The sequence below is a fragment of the Notechis scutatus genome, chromosome 1 (genome assembly GCF_049901735.1).
Source record: "Notechis scutatus isolate UNSWTSFEM ecotype Mainland chromosome 1, rNotScu1.2, whole genome shotgun sequence".
NCBI classification, from domain to species: Eukaryota; Metazoa; Chordata; class Lepidosauria; order Squamata; family Elapidae; genus Notechis; species Notechis scutatus.
This window is the reverse complement of record NC_142009.1, coordinates 98,508,103-98,528,600: the sequence shown is the minus strand read 5'-3', so window position 1 is coordinate 98,528,600 and position 20,498 is coordinate 98,508,103. Positions and strand designations below refer to the sequence as shown.

Sequence of the window (20,498 nt, the reverse complement as noted above, 5' to 3'; positions counted from 1 at the left end):
ACCTAGAGCTTGCTATCAATTAACAGCAAGGTAATATGTGAAAAGTTTTTCTAAAGCACAGCATTGTCCCTAGAGTAGCTTTGCTAGAAACTGACAGAATAAACATATTTTTTGTTATCTTTAAAGAACATTCGTTGTCAAGACTATGAAATCACACATAAAGTCAAAATCTCATCAGCTTTACTTCTATATTAAGGAGTTTTCTCATCAGCTTTCAGATTGCTTCCTGCAGCTAGCTTGCTCCCCCTGCCTGATTCATGCAGAAGTCTCAATATGCATGAATCAATTTTACTATACTCAGTATTGCAGTTGTAAAGTTTGAAACTTGTAATTACAATAGATGATTGTTTCAATTGATTTGTTTATGCACATGGATACTTCTAATAAGTAGAATTATAGTAGAAGGAAAGTACTTTGAGGTAAGAATTGAGAAAGCAAGTTTGAGATTAAAATTTTCAAGTATGTTAGTGATCCAAACGTGAGTTGGTGCGCCAGCATAATCCTTTCTCCTTGCCTTTTGCTTTTTTAGAAACAACTATATTAGAAGTACTATAAAAAGGCATTTAATAGACTGTAGTTATTTTCACATAAATAGTAATGTCCAGGGGCTCCAAGATCATCCAGACTGTTTATAGTGTCAACACATACTGAAAATTTCTATTGATACATGCATGTGGAATCTTGAGAGTGGAAAGAATTAAAATCTATTTATAGCTACTGTCAAGAAGATTGGAAGCTGCTTCTTTATAATCCTTATTTTCCTTTCCTTCCTTTTTTTCTCCCTTTTCCGCTTTTTTTACTATTTACTATTTTTATTTATTATCTTTATTTTCCTTTGTGGGTTTTATTTTGTTAAGCATTTCTTCAATAAAAATGATGGTATATATACTATACTACATATAGTTTCCCCATATCTTTTTACCTGTTAATACTGCAAATATACATTCACATACACTACACAGAAGCATTTTGATCAATGTGCAGCTAGACTTTTATTGTTTATATAGTTTATATAGTAATTATTTTAGTTTAAATATACACTATGATTTTAATATTTTTAGTCATCCTGAGAAACTCAGTTTTGAAGGGGGATATGTTTATCCAATTTCAAAGAAAATAAATAAATGGGATTTTAATGATAAAATATACAAATATGTGAAAGATAAAATATAAAAATATGTGAAAGTCAGCCACACTAACTCTGTAGGAATTGCTTCTGAATGAACATTTCTGCAATTGAACTGCAAACATTTTATTGTGCAGAATTTTTATTTCCCCATGGATTTCAATCAAACTTAAATCCAAGTTTCCTCCTACTGCAAGATTTTTTAATGGTCACTCTGATTTTTGAATTCATGCAAGAATTCACCTAAACATTTAATCCTTTCATATTTCAAGCTGTTCAGTCATTCACATATATTACTACATAGTTTCAACAAAAGTTCTGTGTTTTATTAAAATATTTTTTTCAGGCAATAAATTATTTTTAGAATAATTCAGCCCCATAAGCATTTTCAGCAATTGTTGCAATATTGACACAAACAATTGTTTTAAAAAAAAATCAAAATATTTTTCTGATGAATTTACAAGTTTGTTTCAGCAGATGGCAGAATGTAGCTTACTTTTCAGGGAAACAAGCAAAACTGGGCCTGAATATTTCAGGGAGCTAGGCAAACTGGGATGTTAAAAAATATCTGGAAAAAAAGTGGGTTTGTTTTTAAGAACTAGCAATTACTTTATAATGTCATTTTTGTTAATGGAAGTCATCATTCTGCAGAGCAATGAATGCACTCTCATGAATGATTTTAATGTTGATATTCTTTACAAAGGAATAATACTATTCAAAATGGCTAAATGAGGATTTATATGTTGTGAAGACTATATTTGAAGTCATCTGACCGACCGGAGTCACTGTTATCAGAGGAACAATTTATAAAATTATTTCCTTGTGGGACTATTTGAATAATCTGTTGCCTTAGGATAGCAATAGCACTTACCACTTTACAGTGCTTTACAGCCCTCTCTAACTGGTTTACAGAGTCAACATATTTGCCCCAACAATCTGGGTTCTCATTTTATCCACCTCGGAAGGATGGAAGGCTGAGTCAACCGTGAGCCTGGTGAGATTTGATAATTATATTGTATCTTCAGCATCTGTTTCCTCCTTTCACTCACTTCATACAGATAAAAAAAGGATAAGATTTTCCATTTAATTGGGGTCATCTATTTGGGGGCCACAGTTGTGGGGCACAGAATCAAACCAACAATTATTGAAGAAAAATATTATCTTCTTTTTACTTTCTGTCACCTCCATCCTCTTCTCTAAAAAAAAGTGGCTAAAGGAGGATCCTGATTTGCAGAAGCCAATTCATGCCTACAGAGTCAACTTTAGAAATAATTTTATCATGGTTAAGTATTCAGAGTAGAAATACCAAATGTTTATTATAATAGAAAATGTGTAACTGGATAACCCATGTTGTTGGGTTTTCCACAAAAACAGGTAAAGGACAGCCATATAACAACTAATTAAATATGGGATGATCTTCTATAAATGGAACAAACCTGCTGTTAGGCCAGTAAAAATGTTTTTTTGTCCAGTCCCCCGCAAATAATGCAGGAAGGCTTTCATCTAGGTCTATATTTGCAAATGTGGCCAAGTATTTGACAGAAATGCAGTGAATATCCACTGATCTTGCCTTCCCAAAGCAGCCTTACTTGTGCATGGCTCTTGTTCCAAGAAATTCCACCCTCAACAATTAGATGATGATCATATTCTGTGAGGAAAACGTTTCCTTCCGAGATTTGCAAGGTTCGCTCCTCATGACTAAGCCACAGTGCAGTGTAGTGTGCTTAGTTTTGATTTAACACAATGAGTGAATCCAATTATTGTGGCTTGTAAATGATTATGTATGGTTTTGTCAAGTGGCAGGGCAAGTCAAAACCCATCACATTATTTTTATTTTCACAGAACAAAAGGAGTTCCTATTCATCTGAACCAACAGATGGCGCTCTGGTCCAATGAAATAAAATAATAATAATAGTAAAAATAAAAATAAATACATGCTGCCCAAAAGGGTGATTAAATAATCCTGAAAACAAAGCACGAGAACATAATTGAATTGTTTACCTGGTGTTGCCACTTTTATGGAAACTGGCTGGGGGGATACAGGAGTTTTTGCTGGCTCTTGAAATGAGAACAAATTAAAGCAATCTTAACGAGGCATGCCATAACAAAATAAATAAAAAAGATGGGGAAACAACATAGAAAAAATATTGCCCTTAGTATCCTTTTCATAAGGAAAAAGAGAAGATAATTAAAATAAGTTGTTATTTGGAATTCTATTAAGTCAAAAACGGGGAGAAAGCGTGATTTGAAATCAAGTGATAATAATTAATATTAACAAATGTAGCATCACAATGTAATAGTCATTTCACAAACCACATGCATCATGTTCATAAAAAGGCATAGCTGGAATAACATTCCCCCTGAAAGTAACTAAAGTCTCTATATTTATGCTCTCCTCCTCCAAAATAAAGCAAAACAGGTTATTCTCAAGCTGTATTACAGATCAGTGTCACCAGCTCAGCTTTGATATACATGTACGTATGCAAACAATGAACAATCTGGCTTGTCTTTGATCCATCTTTTATGATAAATGAGTATACCCATCCCCACTTCAGGTCAATGGGACTACATGTGATTAGAGTCGATTCACAGCCTGTCTCTGTGCAAAACATGCCTGTTTGACAAGAAAACAATCAGACACTCTTTCTGTAATGCCAAAGATAAGTGCTACTCAGAAGAGAATATTGAACTATGATCGTTTATGTCAGGGACATGATGGATTGCAGCATCCATTTTCCTAGGATGGAAGATGCCATGGTGAAGGATCAGAATTGTCCATCAAAGCTGTACGTTTCAGCACCTGCTACCCAAACTGAACAATTGAAATCAGCAGCAAGAAGCAGCAATCATATTTGTATTTTATCTTTCCTGTGATGACCTTTTGCTCTGGGGGTTCTCAAGTGTTCATTTTTATTTATTTTTTGCTTTTGATGATCCAAAGTCTTCCCTTTATTCATGTATTTATTTACCGGGAACCGAATGCCACAATTGTTTGCATGATTCCTCCTGATGCTGAAACGTTGTGATACTGAGTTGTATTTAGTTTTTAGTAATGCTATAGAAGCCCAGGGAGAATAACTTTACTGCAACATGCTGGAAAAATTCTGAAACAAGTAGTCCTTTCAGACGTGTTTGTCCTTTTTCTTTCTTCTGTAAGTACCTGGGTACCTTCTGCAATTCAGCAGAAGAATACATTTGTTTAGGGACTGTTCAATGTTACAGTGGCACTGAAAAAAAGTTACTTATGACCAGTCTTCACACTTGTTGTTGCATCATCTCAATAGCCATGTGATAATAATTTGGACACTTGGCAATTGGCATGTATTTATGGCTGTCCAGCATCTTGGGACCGTGGGATCACTATTTGTGACCTTCCCAGCTGGCTTCCCACAAGCAAAGCCAATGATGGAAGCCGGATTTGCTTAATGACTGTGATTCACTTAACAACCATGGCAAAAAAATGAGGTACCTTATTTAGCAATGGAAATTATGACCCAATTGTAGTCATAGGTCCAAGGACTTCCTACACATAGCTGAAAGCTAAAATGGGGCAATTTTAGGCCATATTTTACTTGGTTAAATAATGCAGGATTCTTTGTTTCCTGCATCACTTCCCCAGAAACAGAAACACAAATGCTGCCAGGCTTGATGAGTTGTATTTTTCATGCCAGGGACTTGTTTTCATTATTCAAGGAGTAAGAGTCTTCAGACCTTATTATATAGGAACCAGATAAATGAACTCTTCTATCCAGCTCATGGCCACTATGAAATACTCAGCTCAGATCACAGTTGACATTTCAATCCCTATCTGCTTTTTCAAGATGTAATTTTTTTTTAAAGAAAATGGAGAAGGGAAGAAATAACTGTCAGTCACAAATGGGAATGGGGAACTGAAAATGCAGTGTGAATTGATTCAGAATAGAAGAAACTGCTACGTCTAAACATGTCATTTTAAAATTATAAATGGTGTCACTCTTTCCATATTTGCATTTTCATACAATTTTACAGCACAATTCTCTGCAGTTCTATCCAGATGTAAATCCTGTTGAGTACAAGACACCTTTTACCAAAAAGAAAAAAGAATGTATAAAATGATATACTTCAATATGCATAATTGGATGTATCAAAGCAAACACTAATAACAGTGAAATAAAACAAACAATGGTAAGAGCATAATTATAAAAATAAGACTCACTTTTTAGGTCTTTCATGGAAACGGCTTCTTTTGTGTCTGTAAGAATATATTATAATAAGTGTACTGTTACTTATTAGCCGATAGCACTGCCAAAGGCTCTCACATATGTACCACAAGCCAACCATTTATTTCATCATCACAAAAGATAAAAATGTATTTCTCCAGGGAGCTGCATCTTAAGCTTTCTAAACGATGGGTGTTCCAATGTTAGCATCTAATTTGAATGCTGGAATGCAACCCTGGGATATGAAATAATTTATTCATTTATTTATCCTGTCTTTATTATTTTTATACATAACTCAAGGCATCAAATATACCTAATACTCTTTCTTCCTCATATTGTGCTCATGTTGTCCTGTGAGGTGGGTTGTGCTGAGGTAGATGTACTGGCCTAAAGTCACCTAGCCAGCTTTCATGCCTAGAACTCAGAGTCTCCTGATGACCTGACTCTCAATAAAAACTTTACTTTGAAATATTTGCCCTTCTGGGGTAACTAGAATAAAAAGCACTGAGAGCTATTTCAGACAAAATGCCTTCTTAGCAGTTTTCAAGGTCAGCTTCCATTTAGATATGTATTTTCCCAGTAAAACTGTTTCCTTTTACTTATATGAAGATTATCTCTTTGGGACCACCTACACTGATTTCTGCTCTTTAGGACTCATGTGCCATTTTTGTAAGAACCTTTTCTTTCATCTGAGGTAATAAAAAAAACCTAGCAGTTTACAGAAGAAACTCATGCATTATTGGGTATATGTAGCTCTGAAAAAAAAAGTTTGTGTGTTAATCTTTCGCCTCTATCAGCCTGTTTCCAGGAATTGCTTCAAACCCTGCTAATTACCACACTGAGATGAAATTAACCATAAAGCTGTTTTCGGTCACGGAGGTCTATTGAAGCATTCATAAATGCTTTATGGTTGCCAGATATGGAAATTTTAAAAAGTGTCGCTTGTAGTTGATATGAATCATTTATCACAATTATCTGCTATTACTGGAAGCTATAAAACCCGAACTCACCGGCAACATTATGTTCAACAACAGATGTGATCTACAACATGCTCTATTACAAAAGTTCTGATACATTGGGATAATTCTTTATGTTTTAGATAAGAATGTTCTGTTACTCAAATAACTTTCTCACAGAGAGGAGATTCATCCAATTTTGTTTTTCAAGGGTAGCTTGTTTTTCAAACATTCCAATGTTTAAGGATTATCAAATGAGGAATTGATTCATATGTATTCATTTTCACCTAGTAATATATAAAAAAGGTTAAAACAAGAAACAAATCTCTGCTGAAGATTTGTTTTTCTCCTTTTTCCTTTTACTATTCATTCATAGTTACTCCTTGAATAAAGAACTATGTGATTTTATTCAATATGCACAGGAATTGTTGTGTATATTGAATAAAAAACTAATCACATAGTTCTTTATTCAATATGCACAGCAATTCCTCCACCAGTTTTCTGCTAAGGTCCCTAATGAAATACATGAGGGAATCTCAAAATGTGGGACATGACTCCATTAACATACTTCAGGCAAAATCTGGAGTGACTCTGATACTGCTTCCACTATGCACAGACAATCTTTGCAATCACAAAGCTGGAGCATTGTCAAACCACAGCAACTTTGCCCAGGGAAAATCGGGGTCCAGAGCAAGTTTTTAGATTGTTCTCAGTTTCCTTATGCAAGCATGCAAACTTCTCCATTATGGATAATGATAAAAGTATTACTCCCTATATTGAACATCACTGATTAACATAATGCACAGAAACAGCACAAACGATACTGAACCAGTTTTGAAAACCTCTATGGGATTCAGAGCACTGTTTGTAAATAATTGCAAGAATGAATTTTTACATATGCAAGGCATAAGTTGCTTTTTAAAAAAAAAAAAAAAAAAGAAAGGCTATGTTTTCAGGACTATGGATGGTCATTACAGAAAACAAGGTAATTTTTTTTATAAAGAACTAAATCTACCAAATGGAACATATGTGGTAATAAACAAAAGCCAGCTACCAACAAAAAATAAGAACAGTTGGGGATTTTTATCAGCAAATGGTAGATATGTCTTAGGGACCTTAAATATGGAGTCAATGTTGATAGAATGTGACAATCTTGAGGTAAAAAAGGTTGACAGCAGCTGAACAAATAGATCTCTCCATACTTATGTAAGGGACCTATCATCAATGATAGATGTGATTCTGATGACCAGCTGTTTCTAGTATAGGCCAATCTTCCCAACCTCCACGACTAGGAATTTTAAAACCCGTAGTCTCAATAAATCTGGGCTGGAGTGTCTGGTCATCTAGATAATCAGGCATGCTAGAATTCAAAACTCATTACGTAACATATTTCAATAGATGGGCGGAAGGGATAGAGGAATTCAAAACATTTTACCATTATGTGAATCTATATTTGAGACATATCATATAATCTATATAAGTTTACTTGATTTAAGATTGATTTCATGGAAGGATAGTTTGCTCAGAAGAACGCTTGCTCAAAAAAAAAAAAAAAGAGTGTCAGTGCATTCAGAGGATATATTTGCTAATGAGCAATTGCTTTATTTTAGTTGAGAACTCACCTAGTAAATGTAAGCTAACCAAGGTATTTCCAATTCTCTATTCAACATCTAAAGACCAGGGTTTCTTATTTACATAGATGTAGAAAACTAACATAAGCACATAGATGTTGGGGCTTCCAAGACACTAAATAAGCAGAAGGTTTCTAGATACAGTATGTCAGCCATATGTGTAAAATCATTTCCTGAACTTTTGACACATTAATGGGGGCTTTTAAACCAATACATCATGTATGGATGGTACTTAATGTTCCATTTGCTGCTCCCAGCAAATTGTTCCAATGTGTTAAAATAAAAGCTGCAGCAGGTGGCATAAGCTCTCTGAAAAACAGCTTTTCGTTGGAGTATTTTAAGCAATGAGGGACAATTTTTAGTACAGCCTGGTCTCAAAAAGTATGGGCATCAGATGTCAAGTACTAGGTAACTATGCTTTATCCCTACTCAAGGAACTAATAGCCTGGTAATTATCTAACCAAAGCCAAGAATGAATTAAAATTAAATCCATTCTAACATATTTTCAAAGCACTTCTGATTGCTACAAATCAAAATTCACACACCAAGAGTGTTTGGGATCCTGTGAAACAGCCATTTTCAAACTGGAACCAACCAGATGTATTGAATTATAATGATCATTAAGCCAATTTTCATCAGTAGGTGGAGGAATTGAAGGAAAGATAAGATACAGTAGGATTCTGAGCGTGTATCTGTTTAGACTGATATTAGTAGAATTAAAACTAGACATTTGAAGTGACATTTAATCAGTCATCCTTTATTAAAGGCTTCTAAATATGAAATGTTCTATAGTTCCCCAAGCAAGCACATCAAACCATACTCTCCATGAATGATGGAACTGGTAGTCAAAATGTGCTAGAGTCAGCTGCAGAGGAACAGCTTATAATATTAGCTTTCCTCATTCACCATTATAGCACCAGCAGATAAAAGGGAGCTTATTGCAAGTCCTTGAAAAAAGAAAGAAAGAAAGAAAGAAAGAAAGAAAGAAAGAAAGAAAGAAAGAAAGAAAGAAAGAAACCAACTATATAGCACACCCTGCCATACATCAAAAACATTTCAGAAGCAGTAGAACACAGCATCCGAGATCTGAAAGTGGGTATCGCCCACCACCCAGAGGCTACCACACGAGATCAAATCATGCAGCACAAAGATTGGTTGGAAGTGGGATAAATTTATTGGATTCCCTGCATGGATTGCCCTTGTGATTATGTAGGACAGATCGGGAGGAAGTTAACCACCAAATTAAAGAACATGAACAAACTGTTAGAAGAGGAGACCCAAACCTATTGGTAGCCTGCCATGAACAAGGACATGTATTCAATTTTGCAGCTACTAAGATTGTTGACCGAGCATGGATAAAAACAGCCAGAGAAATAACTGAAGCCTGGGAAACCGTACCCTTGCCATTTACTACCAGGTACTTAGGAGCTGAGGGCATAGCAGCACAAGGAATCAACAATCTATGACTTAATAGCCAGCCATCAACACCCCCAATGAACAATTCAAAGTCACACACAACCAGACACCACATAAATAGTATACACAGAACAGAACTCAGTCCTGGTGATTGAGAAGTTCCCTGAGGATGGGCTCAACCCTAGAAGAACAAACCTCTAGTCCCAGTGACCAACTCAGATTGGATCTGGTGGTAAAGCTATTCTTATTATATATGCCTCATTCTGAGACACATCTGTTGGAGAATTTGTAGTATTGGTGTTAGCACCATTTAAGTACTCTTGTATTTACCCTTTCACTTAGTTGTCACACAGATCCATGCACACACACTAAGAGGAAGCTTTCCATAGCTTCTGGGTATATTAGTAAAGTTGTGCAAAATCCTCAAAAGTGATGCTTTCTAATACGCAGTGATGTATACAAAGCATTTTTCTTTGTATCAACAAAGCACTAGCATCTGTTTTCAGGCTTCATAATTTATTCTTAGCTGACTCAATACATGTGTGCATTAACAGTCACTTTGCTTCATTTTTCTCCTGCATAAGAAATAGCACACAAGCTTGAAAAAAACCTGTTCTCCTTTCCCTGTACGTCTGGTTCTCTTTTGTGTGAATGCTGAAGTTTTAGAAGTGACAAGTTTTGTCATTGCTCCTCTCACATATCCATTGTATAATATTAATTTTACAATACAGCAGTGACTTAAAACCTGAATTACAACTGGTGTATCTGCTACTGTGGGTACTAGCAAACCTCATTTTTATCCAAACAACACAGACTTTTATTTAAATATATTCAAAATATTGAGACACACTCCTATCCCAGACACTGACCATATCCCATCCTAGCCTTAAGCTGTGATGTTAATCCTGTCCCTTTATTTTCTATAATATAAAATGCCACCACCTGCAAAATATTGAGGTCACCAGGCAGTAAGGACAATTATTCTGATGTCATCATGAAGAACTGTGGCTCACTAAATTTCCTTCTCATGGAAAATGTTTTTGGTCACAAACACTTGCACACACTATTTTCCTAACTGGAGGGTGTGCATAGTGTTAATGTCACATACTTTAGGCAAGGAGTTCAAAGAAAGTACAACTGATTAACAAGTAAAGACAGCAGATAAAATCTAACTTGATTTAATTGTTTAAAAAGTAACTGGAAGGTTGTGCTATTCTTAGCATGAGAGTTATATTTGTCCTAAGTAATGTCAACATAGGGCTTATCTTCAAGAGATGGCTGATTGAAGTCAACATCAATGCATCACACTGGATTCTTCTCTTTCAACTGCAAAATTCCCAGTGTGGCCAACTCTCTATAGAACTACACAGAAGTAATCCCCATTGATTTTTAATAGGCCTTACTCCAAGTTACATTTATAAAATATTTGTCTATTTTTTATTTATTACATTTATATGCCACTCATCTTGCTATCCAGAGAAATCTGGGAAGCTCTGGGCCTTCCTTAGTGAAGGTTTCAGTTTGCAACAGCAAAGGAATATCCCTTTGCTTTGCTACTGATCAGACAGAGAACAAATAATATCTGATTATGGTATTTTGTCTCTTCTTTTCATTTGCAATGGACTAGATTTTTTTATGTCAGGATTTTGCAGCACTCATTAAATATGTTGTTCAAATGCATTGCAGCTTTTACTGTGCTTATTAACCATCCGAAAAAGAATACGCAATAATTATTTGTTTCATGTATTATATTCCAAGCTGCCTCATTAAAGCAACAAACTTGCTTTGATCATGAAAAAAGCATAATGAAAGATCTTCATTCTATCCCAGAAGTTTAGCTCTTCATACCCTGCCTGTCATATTTATTCTGATTGGGCATGTCCACCAATAAATAAAAGATAGTGGATTCCTTGTGGCTGTTCATTAAAGCTTGCTCATGATATAAGAGGCTTTGGGTTTCAAATCTTTTGACGCTGCTTACTTTAACAGACTTCTAGATTACACTCGATCTTTGCAATAATAATTTGTGAAAACGTATCTTCAGACTATTATAAAAATAAAATCAAAATGACCAGCTTATTTTAAAGCAAAATATTATAAACATGAACATATTTTCACAAGTGGGCTTCAGTGGTTTCACTGAGATTATTGTTAGATATCTTATCAAGTAATTCAGATTTGAAATCCATTAAGAGGATTTCATCTTGGATAATTTATTAACAATTTCTTAACAAGAAGGAGTCACTGTTAATAATAAAAATGAACATTTGAACAGTGCTGAGATTTGCTGGATTGTTCAGAAGCGTAAAACTTTGTAGAATTCCATTAATGGTAATTGGAAATTATAGCTAAATTAAATGACAAATAAAATGGCCATAGAGAGTAGAAAAACTATGAAGCGCTTCTACAGTTGTTAACCTATAAAGAAATATTACAACTAAATTACTTTTTTAAAAAAATCATAATATTGAAACCTAGAAGGATGAAGTTGCAGGAGTAAGGAACAGGGTGATGGAATGATTAGGATGTTAGATTAAGAATGGGAAGACACAGGTTTATTCTACTTTCACCCATGGTAATTCACTGGATGCCTATGGACTAAGCATTCTTTCAGGGCAGTCTAGTCACAGAACAGTTATCCAAATGAAATGAACAATATGTAAACTACCTCAAGGTCCCAGAGAAAATGTGGATTATTAATCTAACAAATAAAAAGAATATTTGGAAAATATTTTTCACGGAATGTCGTTCAGTATAATGCAAGTTGTGAGGTTAAATCTTCAAAATTTAATCAGTTATTTGGTTATGTTATTTAAGTTGTTAAATTTTAACCTCACTGGATACCATGTAAATCTTCATTGGAATACAGACAGTGCTTTAGTCATTTAGTGGCCACAATTGTGATGGGCAACTCCATTGCTAAGTGGTCACTAAGTGGGAAATCATGTGGTTGCAACTATGTTTTCCTTTTCCCCACTCTCCTGTGCTTTGTAATGCTCACTCCAGCAGCACTGGAACAGCCAGCTCAACACTTAGAAGACTAGTCATTTCACACCTTCTCTTTTTGTTTCCCTTCTAACCATCTTTTGAATTGGTCATTCTGGCAATGAGATAATTAACAAGAAGAGCATTAATATTTGTATTTACACTCATTTGGAGTGCAAGGGATTACAAAAGAGTAAGCAGGCATACAATGGATAATACTAATTGAGAGCAATAAAGTGCATTGTTACAATAGGTGCTCTATGGAAACAGTTTAGTGTATTAACCATTGTGTGCCTGCTTACTCTCTTATAATCCCTTCCCCTCCAATCTTTTTACACTGCAAGTAGGAAATAAAAAATGGGCTAGACACAGGAGATTGCCTACAGAAATTGCTTGTCTCCCCCCACCCCCCACTTTTCCAGGATGGAGAGATTGGAGAGGAAGGAATTACAAAAGAATAAGCAAGCATAGAATGGGAAATGCACCAGCCTATTTGTGTAGCATACTCGCAGCTCCAACAAGGGTGTTTGGGACTGTTAATGCCACCCCATTGCTTCTAATATGTATTCCTCATTGTGTGCTTGCTTACTTTTTGGTAATCCCTTTCTCTTCAATCTCTCTACTTTGCAAACTGGGAAAAACAAAAAAAACAATAGATCAGACACAGGACAACACATATTGACTGTAATGACAATTACATGACAGAGGAACACCATGAAAGTTATAAATGTGGGTATTGGTCATAAAATTTCAGTACTGTCATAACTTCAAATGATCACTGATTGAAGTAGTAGGTAAGTGAGGACTACCTGTAAAAGAACCTATTTGACAAAAAAAAAGGTAAGTTTTATAGCACAGGGATGTCAAACTGGCAGCCCGCAGGCTGGATGTGTCACGCTCAGGCCACGCCCACCCCAGCTCCATGAATGGGAAAAATGCCACAAAACATCACATGACAGCAATATGATGTGGCGAGTTTGACACCCGTGTTATAGAATATTAGGCTCCTGAGAAAATAATTGAGGGATGCACATCTTTAGTTTGATCTTAATATACTGAAATACATTATATAAACTGATTTCTTAAGTTGTTTTGACACTGTACTCTTAAAATATGATAATCCATAATATTTAATGGTTTTAGATGCCTCTGCCTGATAGCTATTCCCCCAGTCAACAGAGGAGGGGGCTGCTGTTCTTATGATCTCAGAAATCAATTTCATGATACTATAGTCAATGTTTACATACATTCTATTGAAAAAAATCTGGTCAAAATCAGATGCTTACAAAACATATAAGTGAGGATATAAGACTAAATCTTCATTTACTCACTTCCTCAACCAGTTGACCATGTGAAGTTAGGCCGGTGCTGAAATTTTATGACTAAGAGCTTAATGACCCAATGGAGGCAGATGAATTGATCTAAATTTATCTAAACATTATCAGTGAGTGTTGATATCAGATATATGCTGATTAGATCAGTTTATGCTGTTTCAAAGTTGTTAAATGCAACCAGGTTGCCTAGCTTTCAGTCAAAAGGCCATTTGATGCAGCTCTACAAAATGAAATGACATTCCACTTCCTGGGTGCCATGTTGAGGTGGTGACGGCATTGTTTACATGCAAAAACATGTGCAGAAGACATTTCCATCAAGTGATGCAGCCCACTTTAATTAGGGAAAAATACCTTTCACTTCAGCACCTGTAGCAACTAAAACTGAGATGGGGCTATTTGCTTCTGTGGTGTACAATGACATCTCCAGGGGTGGGATGTCACTAGAACCTGTAGCTGTGAAGAGCAGCTGACACCGATTCAGTTCGGTGTTTGGCCCATCCGCCTGCCCGGGCTCTAGGCTGTCCTTTATTCCCTGCTTTTCCCTCCTCAGCTAGTTTGCGTGGCACAGCTGAGGTTAAAAAAGCAGAAAACAAGAGGATTTTCAAACACTGAGCACCTGAGCACAGCACTTGTCAGCTGTCCAGGCAGTATAGTTGATGATTTCTTGCAAACACTGCACACACGATTGTCCCCAGTTCAGAGAACCAGCAAATTGCTCCACTGGCTGGTCCCACCCCTCCCCGCCCATTCACTCTTTACCTGCCATGCGAGCCATCCAACTTTCCCGGTTTGGTAAGTTGCTATTTTTCCCTTCCCACCCCCCAACCATCAGCTGTTCTGCTCTGCCAGGAGATTTAGATTAGCTAGAAAGCAGGAAATCCTTGGATTTCTAGCTAATCTAAAAGCAGAGCCGAACCTTCCTTAGGACTGAAGCTTTTCAGTGCAGACTCAGGTAGCCGATTGCAGATAGATAGATCTCTAAGTGAATCTGTGATTCTGTGAGCAACTCAATCTGCCTGCCTGCTTTGCCTGCTTTTGGGTAAAAGTTGCTCTTTTTATTAAAAAAAATCAATATTTACATCAATATTTATAATATTTACATACAAGCCATGCCCACCCAGTCACATGACCACCAAGTCACATCCACAAATTAGGCCACACCCACAGAACTGGTTGTTAAGAAATTTGAATCCCACCTCTGGGCATATCCTTTCCATGTGACTGCCAGCATTAAAAAATTAAACGATCAGCAGCAACTGCTTTAGAATGGATTTATCTTTAGTAGAAGAGTTTTTGCAGTGATCCATATCCCTACACTTACAGCAAAATTAGCTGCAAAAGATGAACATCCTAGATTTTGCCTCTTAGGTTATGCAATTATTTAAGAATAAAGAGAAGACCATGTAGGGGTGGGCAATTTGAAATATCAACAACTATACATCAACTGAGAATAATTTAACACAAACATAGTAGCATTAAATCAGGATTAAATGAATACACTGCTCAAAATTTTAATTAATGAAATTTTCATTTAAGGGAGAATAGCAAGCTGGCAAACATTAATAACTTTTTCCTAGACTAGTGGATTTGTTTATTAATTATGCCTTTTTGTATAATTAATAGGCTTATTGAGGAATACATGCATGATTCTGGAGCACATTATTGCCTTTGATTAATTTATGCAACACTCCATTATTCTTATTTGACTCTGGTGCTAAGGTCAAGCAAACAGCAGACATTTTATCTAACATACTTGAATGTTTCTAATAATAGCAACTGATGCTAACATTCTCCACAACTTTTTAATCTTTATATTAGCTGATGGACTTGTATTTATTGAGTTAATTAACAGTGTTAACTGAAAACAGAGTTATGGAGGGTAGGTAGGGACACTGTGGATAATTCCTTTGATCTAACCTATTGAATTAGAATGTGTTAAATTTTCTAAGGGTAACAATGGGAAGCACTAATTGCTTCCAAACACAGAAGGGTGGTTTATCAGTTAGCCTAGAAGAGGGGGAAAATCACAACAATTTGAATGACAAGACTTCAACTTCAAGGTACATTGGACAAGTAACAAGCATTCTCCAAAGCTGCTCAGTTAAGCTCTTTCTCTATTCCCTTGTCAAAGCGATTGCCATAAACTCAGGAATGAAGAAGAGCAATAAGCATCATAAAAGTTTTTTCAGTTGGATTCTTCTCCCCAACATACACCCTGCAGAACTGTTGCCACCATTTTCCCTGTGGAAAGGAGCTCTAACCAGAGAAGGAAGTGAGGTCAACAACCATCACCCAAACCTGCTTGACAATTGTCATCAAATGCCTTATGGCAGTGATCCCCAACCTTTTTGATGCCGCGGCCTGGTACCGGCATCAGCTGGTGCCGCGGCCCGGTACCGGCATCAGCTGGGCGCCGCCATCTTTTTGATGAAAAAGTGCTTCCGGTGACTCACGAAGCACGTTTCATCAAAAAGATGGCGCCAGCCTCGGTGAGCTTTTCTGGTGAGGCTGTTCACCGGAAAGCTCACTGAAATGATGAAACGGCTTCAGCTTCCTGGAAAAGCTCACTGGAAGCGCTGGCGCCGCCATCTTTTTGATGAAAACGTGCTTCCGGTGAGCTTTCTACCTGGAAAAGCTCACCGAAGCGCTGGCGCCGCCATCTTTTTTTGATGAAAACGTGCTTCCAGTGAGCTTTCTACCCAGAAAAGCTCACCGGAAGCACTTTTTCATGAAAAAAAGATGGCGGTGCCCAGCAAGCCGTGGACCGGTAGGAGTTGTTCCGCGGACCGGTACCGGTCCGCGGACCGTTGGTTGGGGACCCCTGCCTTATGGGATTGTTCGTTTGTTTTTTTAGTAATAGTGAATGGTTGTTGTTTTTTTTTTTTTACAATTCTTTAATTCCTTTAAAGATAGGGCTTGAGAAGATTATTCTGAAAGAGGGGCTATAAAAATTATATTAAGTAGCAAATTATTATGCAAAAAATCCCATCTTATTTTCCCCATGAAATACTAGCCCTCCTCCACAACAGATAATTTTTTTTATAGGTTTGAAGTCTTTCAGATTCTATACCTTTAGAAAGAGGCTAAGCAAGGAATATCCTAGCTTCTTTTCACTTTCATCTATATGTTAATGACATTGCTGAATTCTTAACACCTACAGTCTATCATGTATCCAGGTTGGCTACAAAAAAACTATTTTCATTGTACAAAACAGATGCGAGAGTTCTTTCCCAGACAAAAGTTAAGTGCAAGAAGACAAGTGAGGACATTTTCCAAATTGTATTCTTAAAAAAGCAAAACAGTAGTAAATTACAGTAATAGAGCAGTAACTGTGTTCTCTAAATAGCATGTGTCTCATATATGGTATTGGAATAATCAGTTCAATGGACAAATTAGACTTTTCAAATGTTTGGTCATGGGTCTTCAGTAATCAGAAACACAGACAGCCCAACAATAATATGTGCCAGTTTACAATTTTGCAGAACATTAAATTTTTAATTCATTCTCCTTACAAAAAGTCATAATTTTAATCTTCAGCCTTGACATTCTCATGATTTAAACCCATAGTTCAGTTATGTTATAGCATTTTTATTGCCAATGTCTAGGCTGAGTTCTAAAAATTGAAATCAATTGCTCTTCATTCCATTTAGACACAAATTTGGCTTAGGATATTTAATTATTGACATGAGAGCAGCTTGATGAAAATCATTAGTTCAAGGTTCTGTCTTGTTGGCCCTTTACCACAGCTGCTACTAAAACTTGGTTTCAGTTAAGCAATCTATTAAGGAAATGGCTTTTTGACATATCCAGATCATATCTGCAAGCTCTAATCCTCCTGAAATATGGAAGACCTCTTTCTAGAGCAGTACTGAATATTCCACCTTGCTCAAGAGATGCATCATAAGAATGCCACTATACAGTATTTCTTTGTGCGCATACAGCAGAGCAAAATATCAGCTCCCACATTTTTGTTTGTTCTTTTTATAGAAGAGTGTTGAAAGTGTTCCTGGATGAAACACAATACATATTTTCCTTCAAATACTTATCTCTGATTTGGAATTATTGAGAATATGGAAACAAAGGAAGGTTCAGTTGAAAGATGAAAGGCTTCCAGCAAAGAGGTGGGGGTGGGGGAGAAGAGCAACTATGGTACTGCCGTTTCAGAGACAAATACAAGTATTGTCTTCTTGTCAACCTTCTTGTGCAGAAAATGCATGTCTGTGGTGGAAAAACCCCTCTAACTATGCAAATGAGGTCTCAGTAAAGTCAATCTCTTTCATCAATGAAATGTCTCCATGGATGAAACAAGCTCCATTACGGACGTGTACTTCCTGTATATGGAAAACTATGAGAGGAAAGTCCTGCTGACCAGCATTTAGAGTACCATGTGTGTGCATGAATGTAAGAACTACTGAAATCAAAGGGATTTATTGGGGATTTATTGATATTTGTAACCCAATACAAAGGCTCCTATTAATTCCCTTCCTAGCTCAATATTTCTCTAGACTCTCTTCCCAAGTATCCATTCCATTATGCAAAATTAAGCTGAATTAAGCAAAATCAAGCTGAATTAAGCAAAATCAAGCTGAATTAAGCAAAATCATTCCTAACAGAGCAACAGCCTGCAGAAAATGAGAGGAATCCACAACAAACTCAGTGGGAAGAAGTTGTCTAGCTTGATACTTCCTGATCCCAGATATTTGCAGTCTATCACTGTACGAGTTTATATGTATCTGTGTGGGGTGAGAGAGAATGGTTGGTGATCATATGTGCAGATGCAGTTCAATAAATTTTATATATGAGACACCTTATTTTCCAGACAATTTTGTTCAATAACTATTAATTCAAGTCACGCTTAAATTTTTGCTCTGGTCTTGTCCTTTTTGGAGTATGGAATAAATGCATATATACTTGATGTTTGATTTCAATGGAAGTTGGCAAGAAAGGGGAGCTGGGTTCTATGCAATAATTGTAGGCGTCTGATTTTTTTTTCCTTGTAACTTTTTTTAGGGGAGGCAGGTTTTATATTTTTCTAAAGTATCTTCCTAGTTTTCAGGTGGTTTTTCTTACAGATTAAGACAATCTGCATATAGTAAAAATTGCAGCTTTTATTGAAATACATTTCAACTACAGGCTACAAGTCTTTTATATATAATGTTTCCATCTGCTAAGTTGTTCATTTACATTTTGCATATTAATGATGTCTGCGGCGAATTTCCGTCCACCGATCATCTGCCAATTGTTTTATAATACTCCTTAAAATGGAGGCATTATAGTTTCACATTAAAAAAAGTAAGGTGGTACTTTTAGAAAATGAAAAGGACTATTAGTTAAACCTGGTCATATATTTAAATAGTAATATAATTTGGAGCAACATAGAATACCTCCCACTTATTTCTGATATTATTTGTTGCTTCCCTGGGTCCCTTAAACCTGCCCATTGCCTTCACACACAATTTCACCAGAAGATCAGTCCACACTTCAGCATTTGCCATTTTAGTATGGTTGAGTAAGTTAATAAATGCACCTTCAGAGAAATGTCCCATGCCTGTACACTGGATGCTGAATTTATCATTTAATGTTATATGTCTACATATAATTTTTTAAAAAATGAGTCATATAATTAAAAGACCACCTTAACTACCAAGACAGAAGAGAGAAAAATCAGAAACAAGGTATTTTGCCCTAACTTTGGAAGATACCACTTCTTTTACCGGTGGCCATTGTGATGTATATTAGAGTGAGAGTTTTAAAAATTATAACTCCCAAAGATGCTTTCTCTGGAGGCAACTAGACTTTCTTGTTTTTTCTTTGAAAATGTTTCGCTTCTCATCCAAGAAGCTTCTTCAGCTCTGACAGGATAGTAGGGAATGAAAGGGTTTATATTCCTTGCAGACAGCTGGTCATTTGCATCCTTTTAGAGGGTTGTTGAAGCCCTTGGAGGTTTATCAGTGTCCTCAGGGTCACCTGAGTGGTGCTCCTGATTCCTGTCATCTGCAATTTTTTTTCTCTAGAAATCCATTCCTACTCCCACACCATTCAAAGGGTGTTCATCCCAAATGGTATAGCTAAAAGTCTACAGAGATTCTCAGTCATGCAGGTCATGGTTGTCCGAAAGATGCTTATGACCGTTTTTTACATTCACAACCATTGCAGCACCCCCACAATCCAAATTCAGACACTTGGCAACTGACTCATATTTATAATGTAGTTGCAGTGTCCCGGGGTCATGTAAACACCTTTTGTGACCTTCTGACAAGCAAAGTCAACAGGGAAGCCAGATTCACTTAACAATCATATTACTAATTTAACAATTGCAGTGATTCATTTAACAACTCTGACAAAAAAGGTCGTAGAATGAGGCAAAAAACTCACTTAACAAATGTCTCACTTAGCAGCAGAAATTTTGGGCTCCGCTGTGGTGATAAGTTGAGCGGCAGCAGACAGCTCTTGCTACTAATCTAATCTAATCTACTTATGACCTCAAGTGTGGGTGCAATCAGATACCTGGAGAACAATCTTATAAGCATTGCCTGGAACCCCGGGGGGGAAATAATCTTTATGCCTTAATAACCCATAAGGAAAAATTATAGTTTTATAATATATCATATACCTGAGCTTTAAAAGAAAGCTTTGCAACCAACCAGTGAGTGCAACCAATTAGTTGCATCAAGAGCGCTGTTCTCCCCAGAAGCTGCACCAAATGTTGCAGCAGATTTTTCAGCAATTTCAGATGGGTTCTTTTGGGAACTCATTTCCTTTTCCTGAAGGCTGGTTCTGTGATTACTCATCTCTGAAGGAGGGGAAAAAGCAGCTCCTGGAAGATGCCAGGGAACAGCAGATGAATCACA

The 20,498-nt window shown here is 36.4% G+C and overlaps 1 protein-coding gene across 1 annotated transcript in view; it reads right to left on the bottom strand.

The window, feature by feature from the left end:
* The window catches only part of TRDN (triadin), a 254,804-nt gene that overhangs the window by 89,905 nt on the left and 144,401 nt on the right, over nucleotides 1–20,498 (bottom strand). The window contains exons 20-21 of the mRNA XM_087972568.1: nucleotides 5,322–5,357; nucleotides 3,128–3,184 (exon numbers count right to left, since the gene is read on the bottom strand). Coding sequence (XP_087828694.1) covers nucleotides 3,128–3,184; nucleotides 5,322–5,357 — 93 coding nt within the window. The remainder of the gene's footprint in view (nucleotides 1–3,127; nucleotides 3,185–5,321; nucleotides 5,358–20,498) is intronic.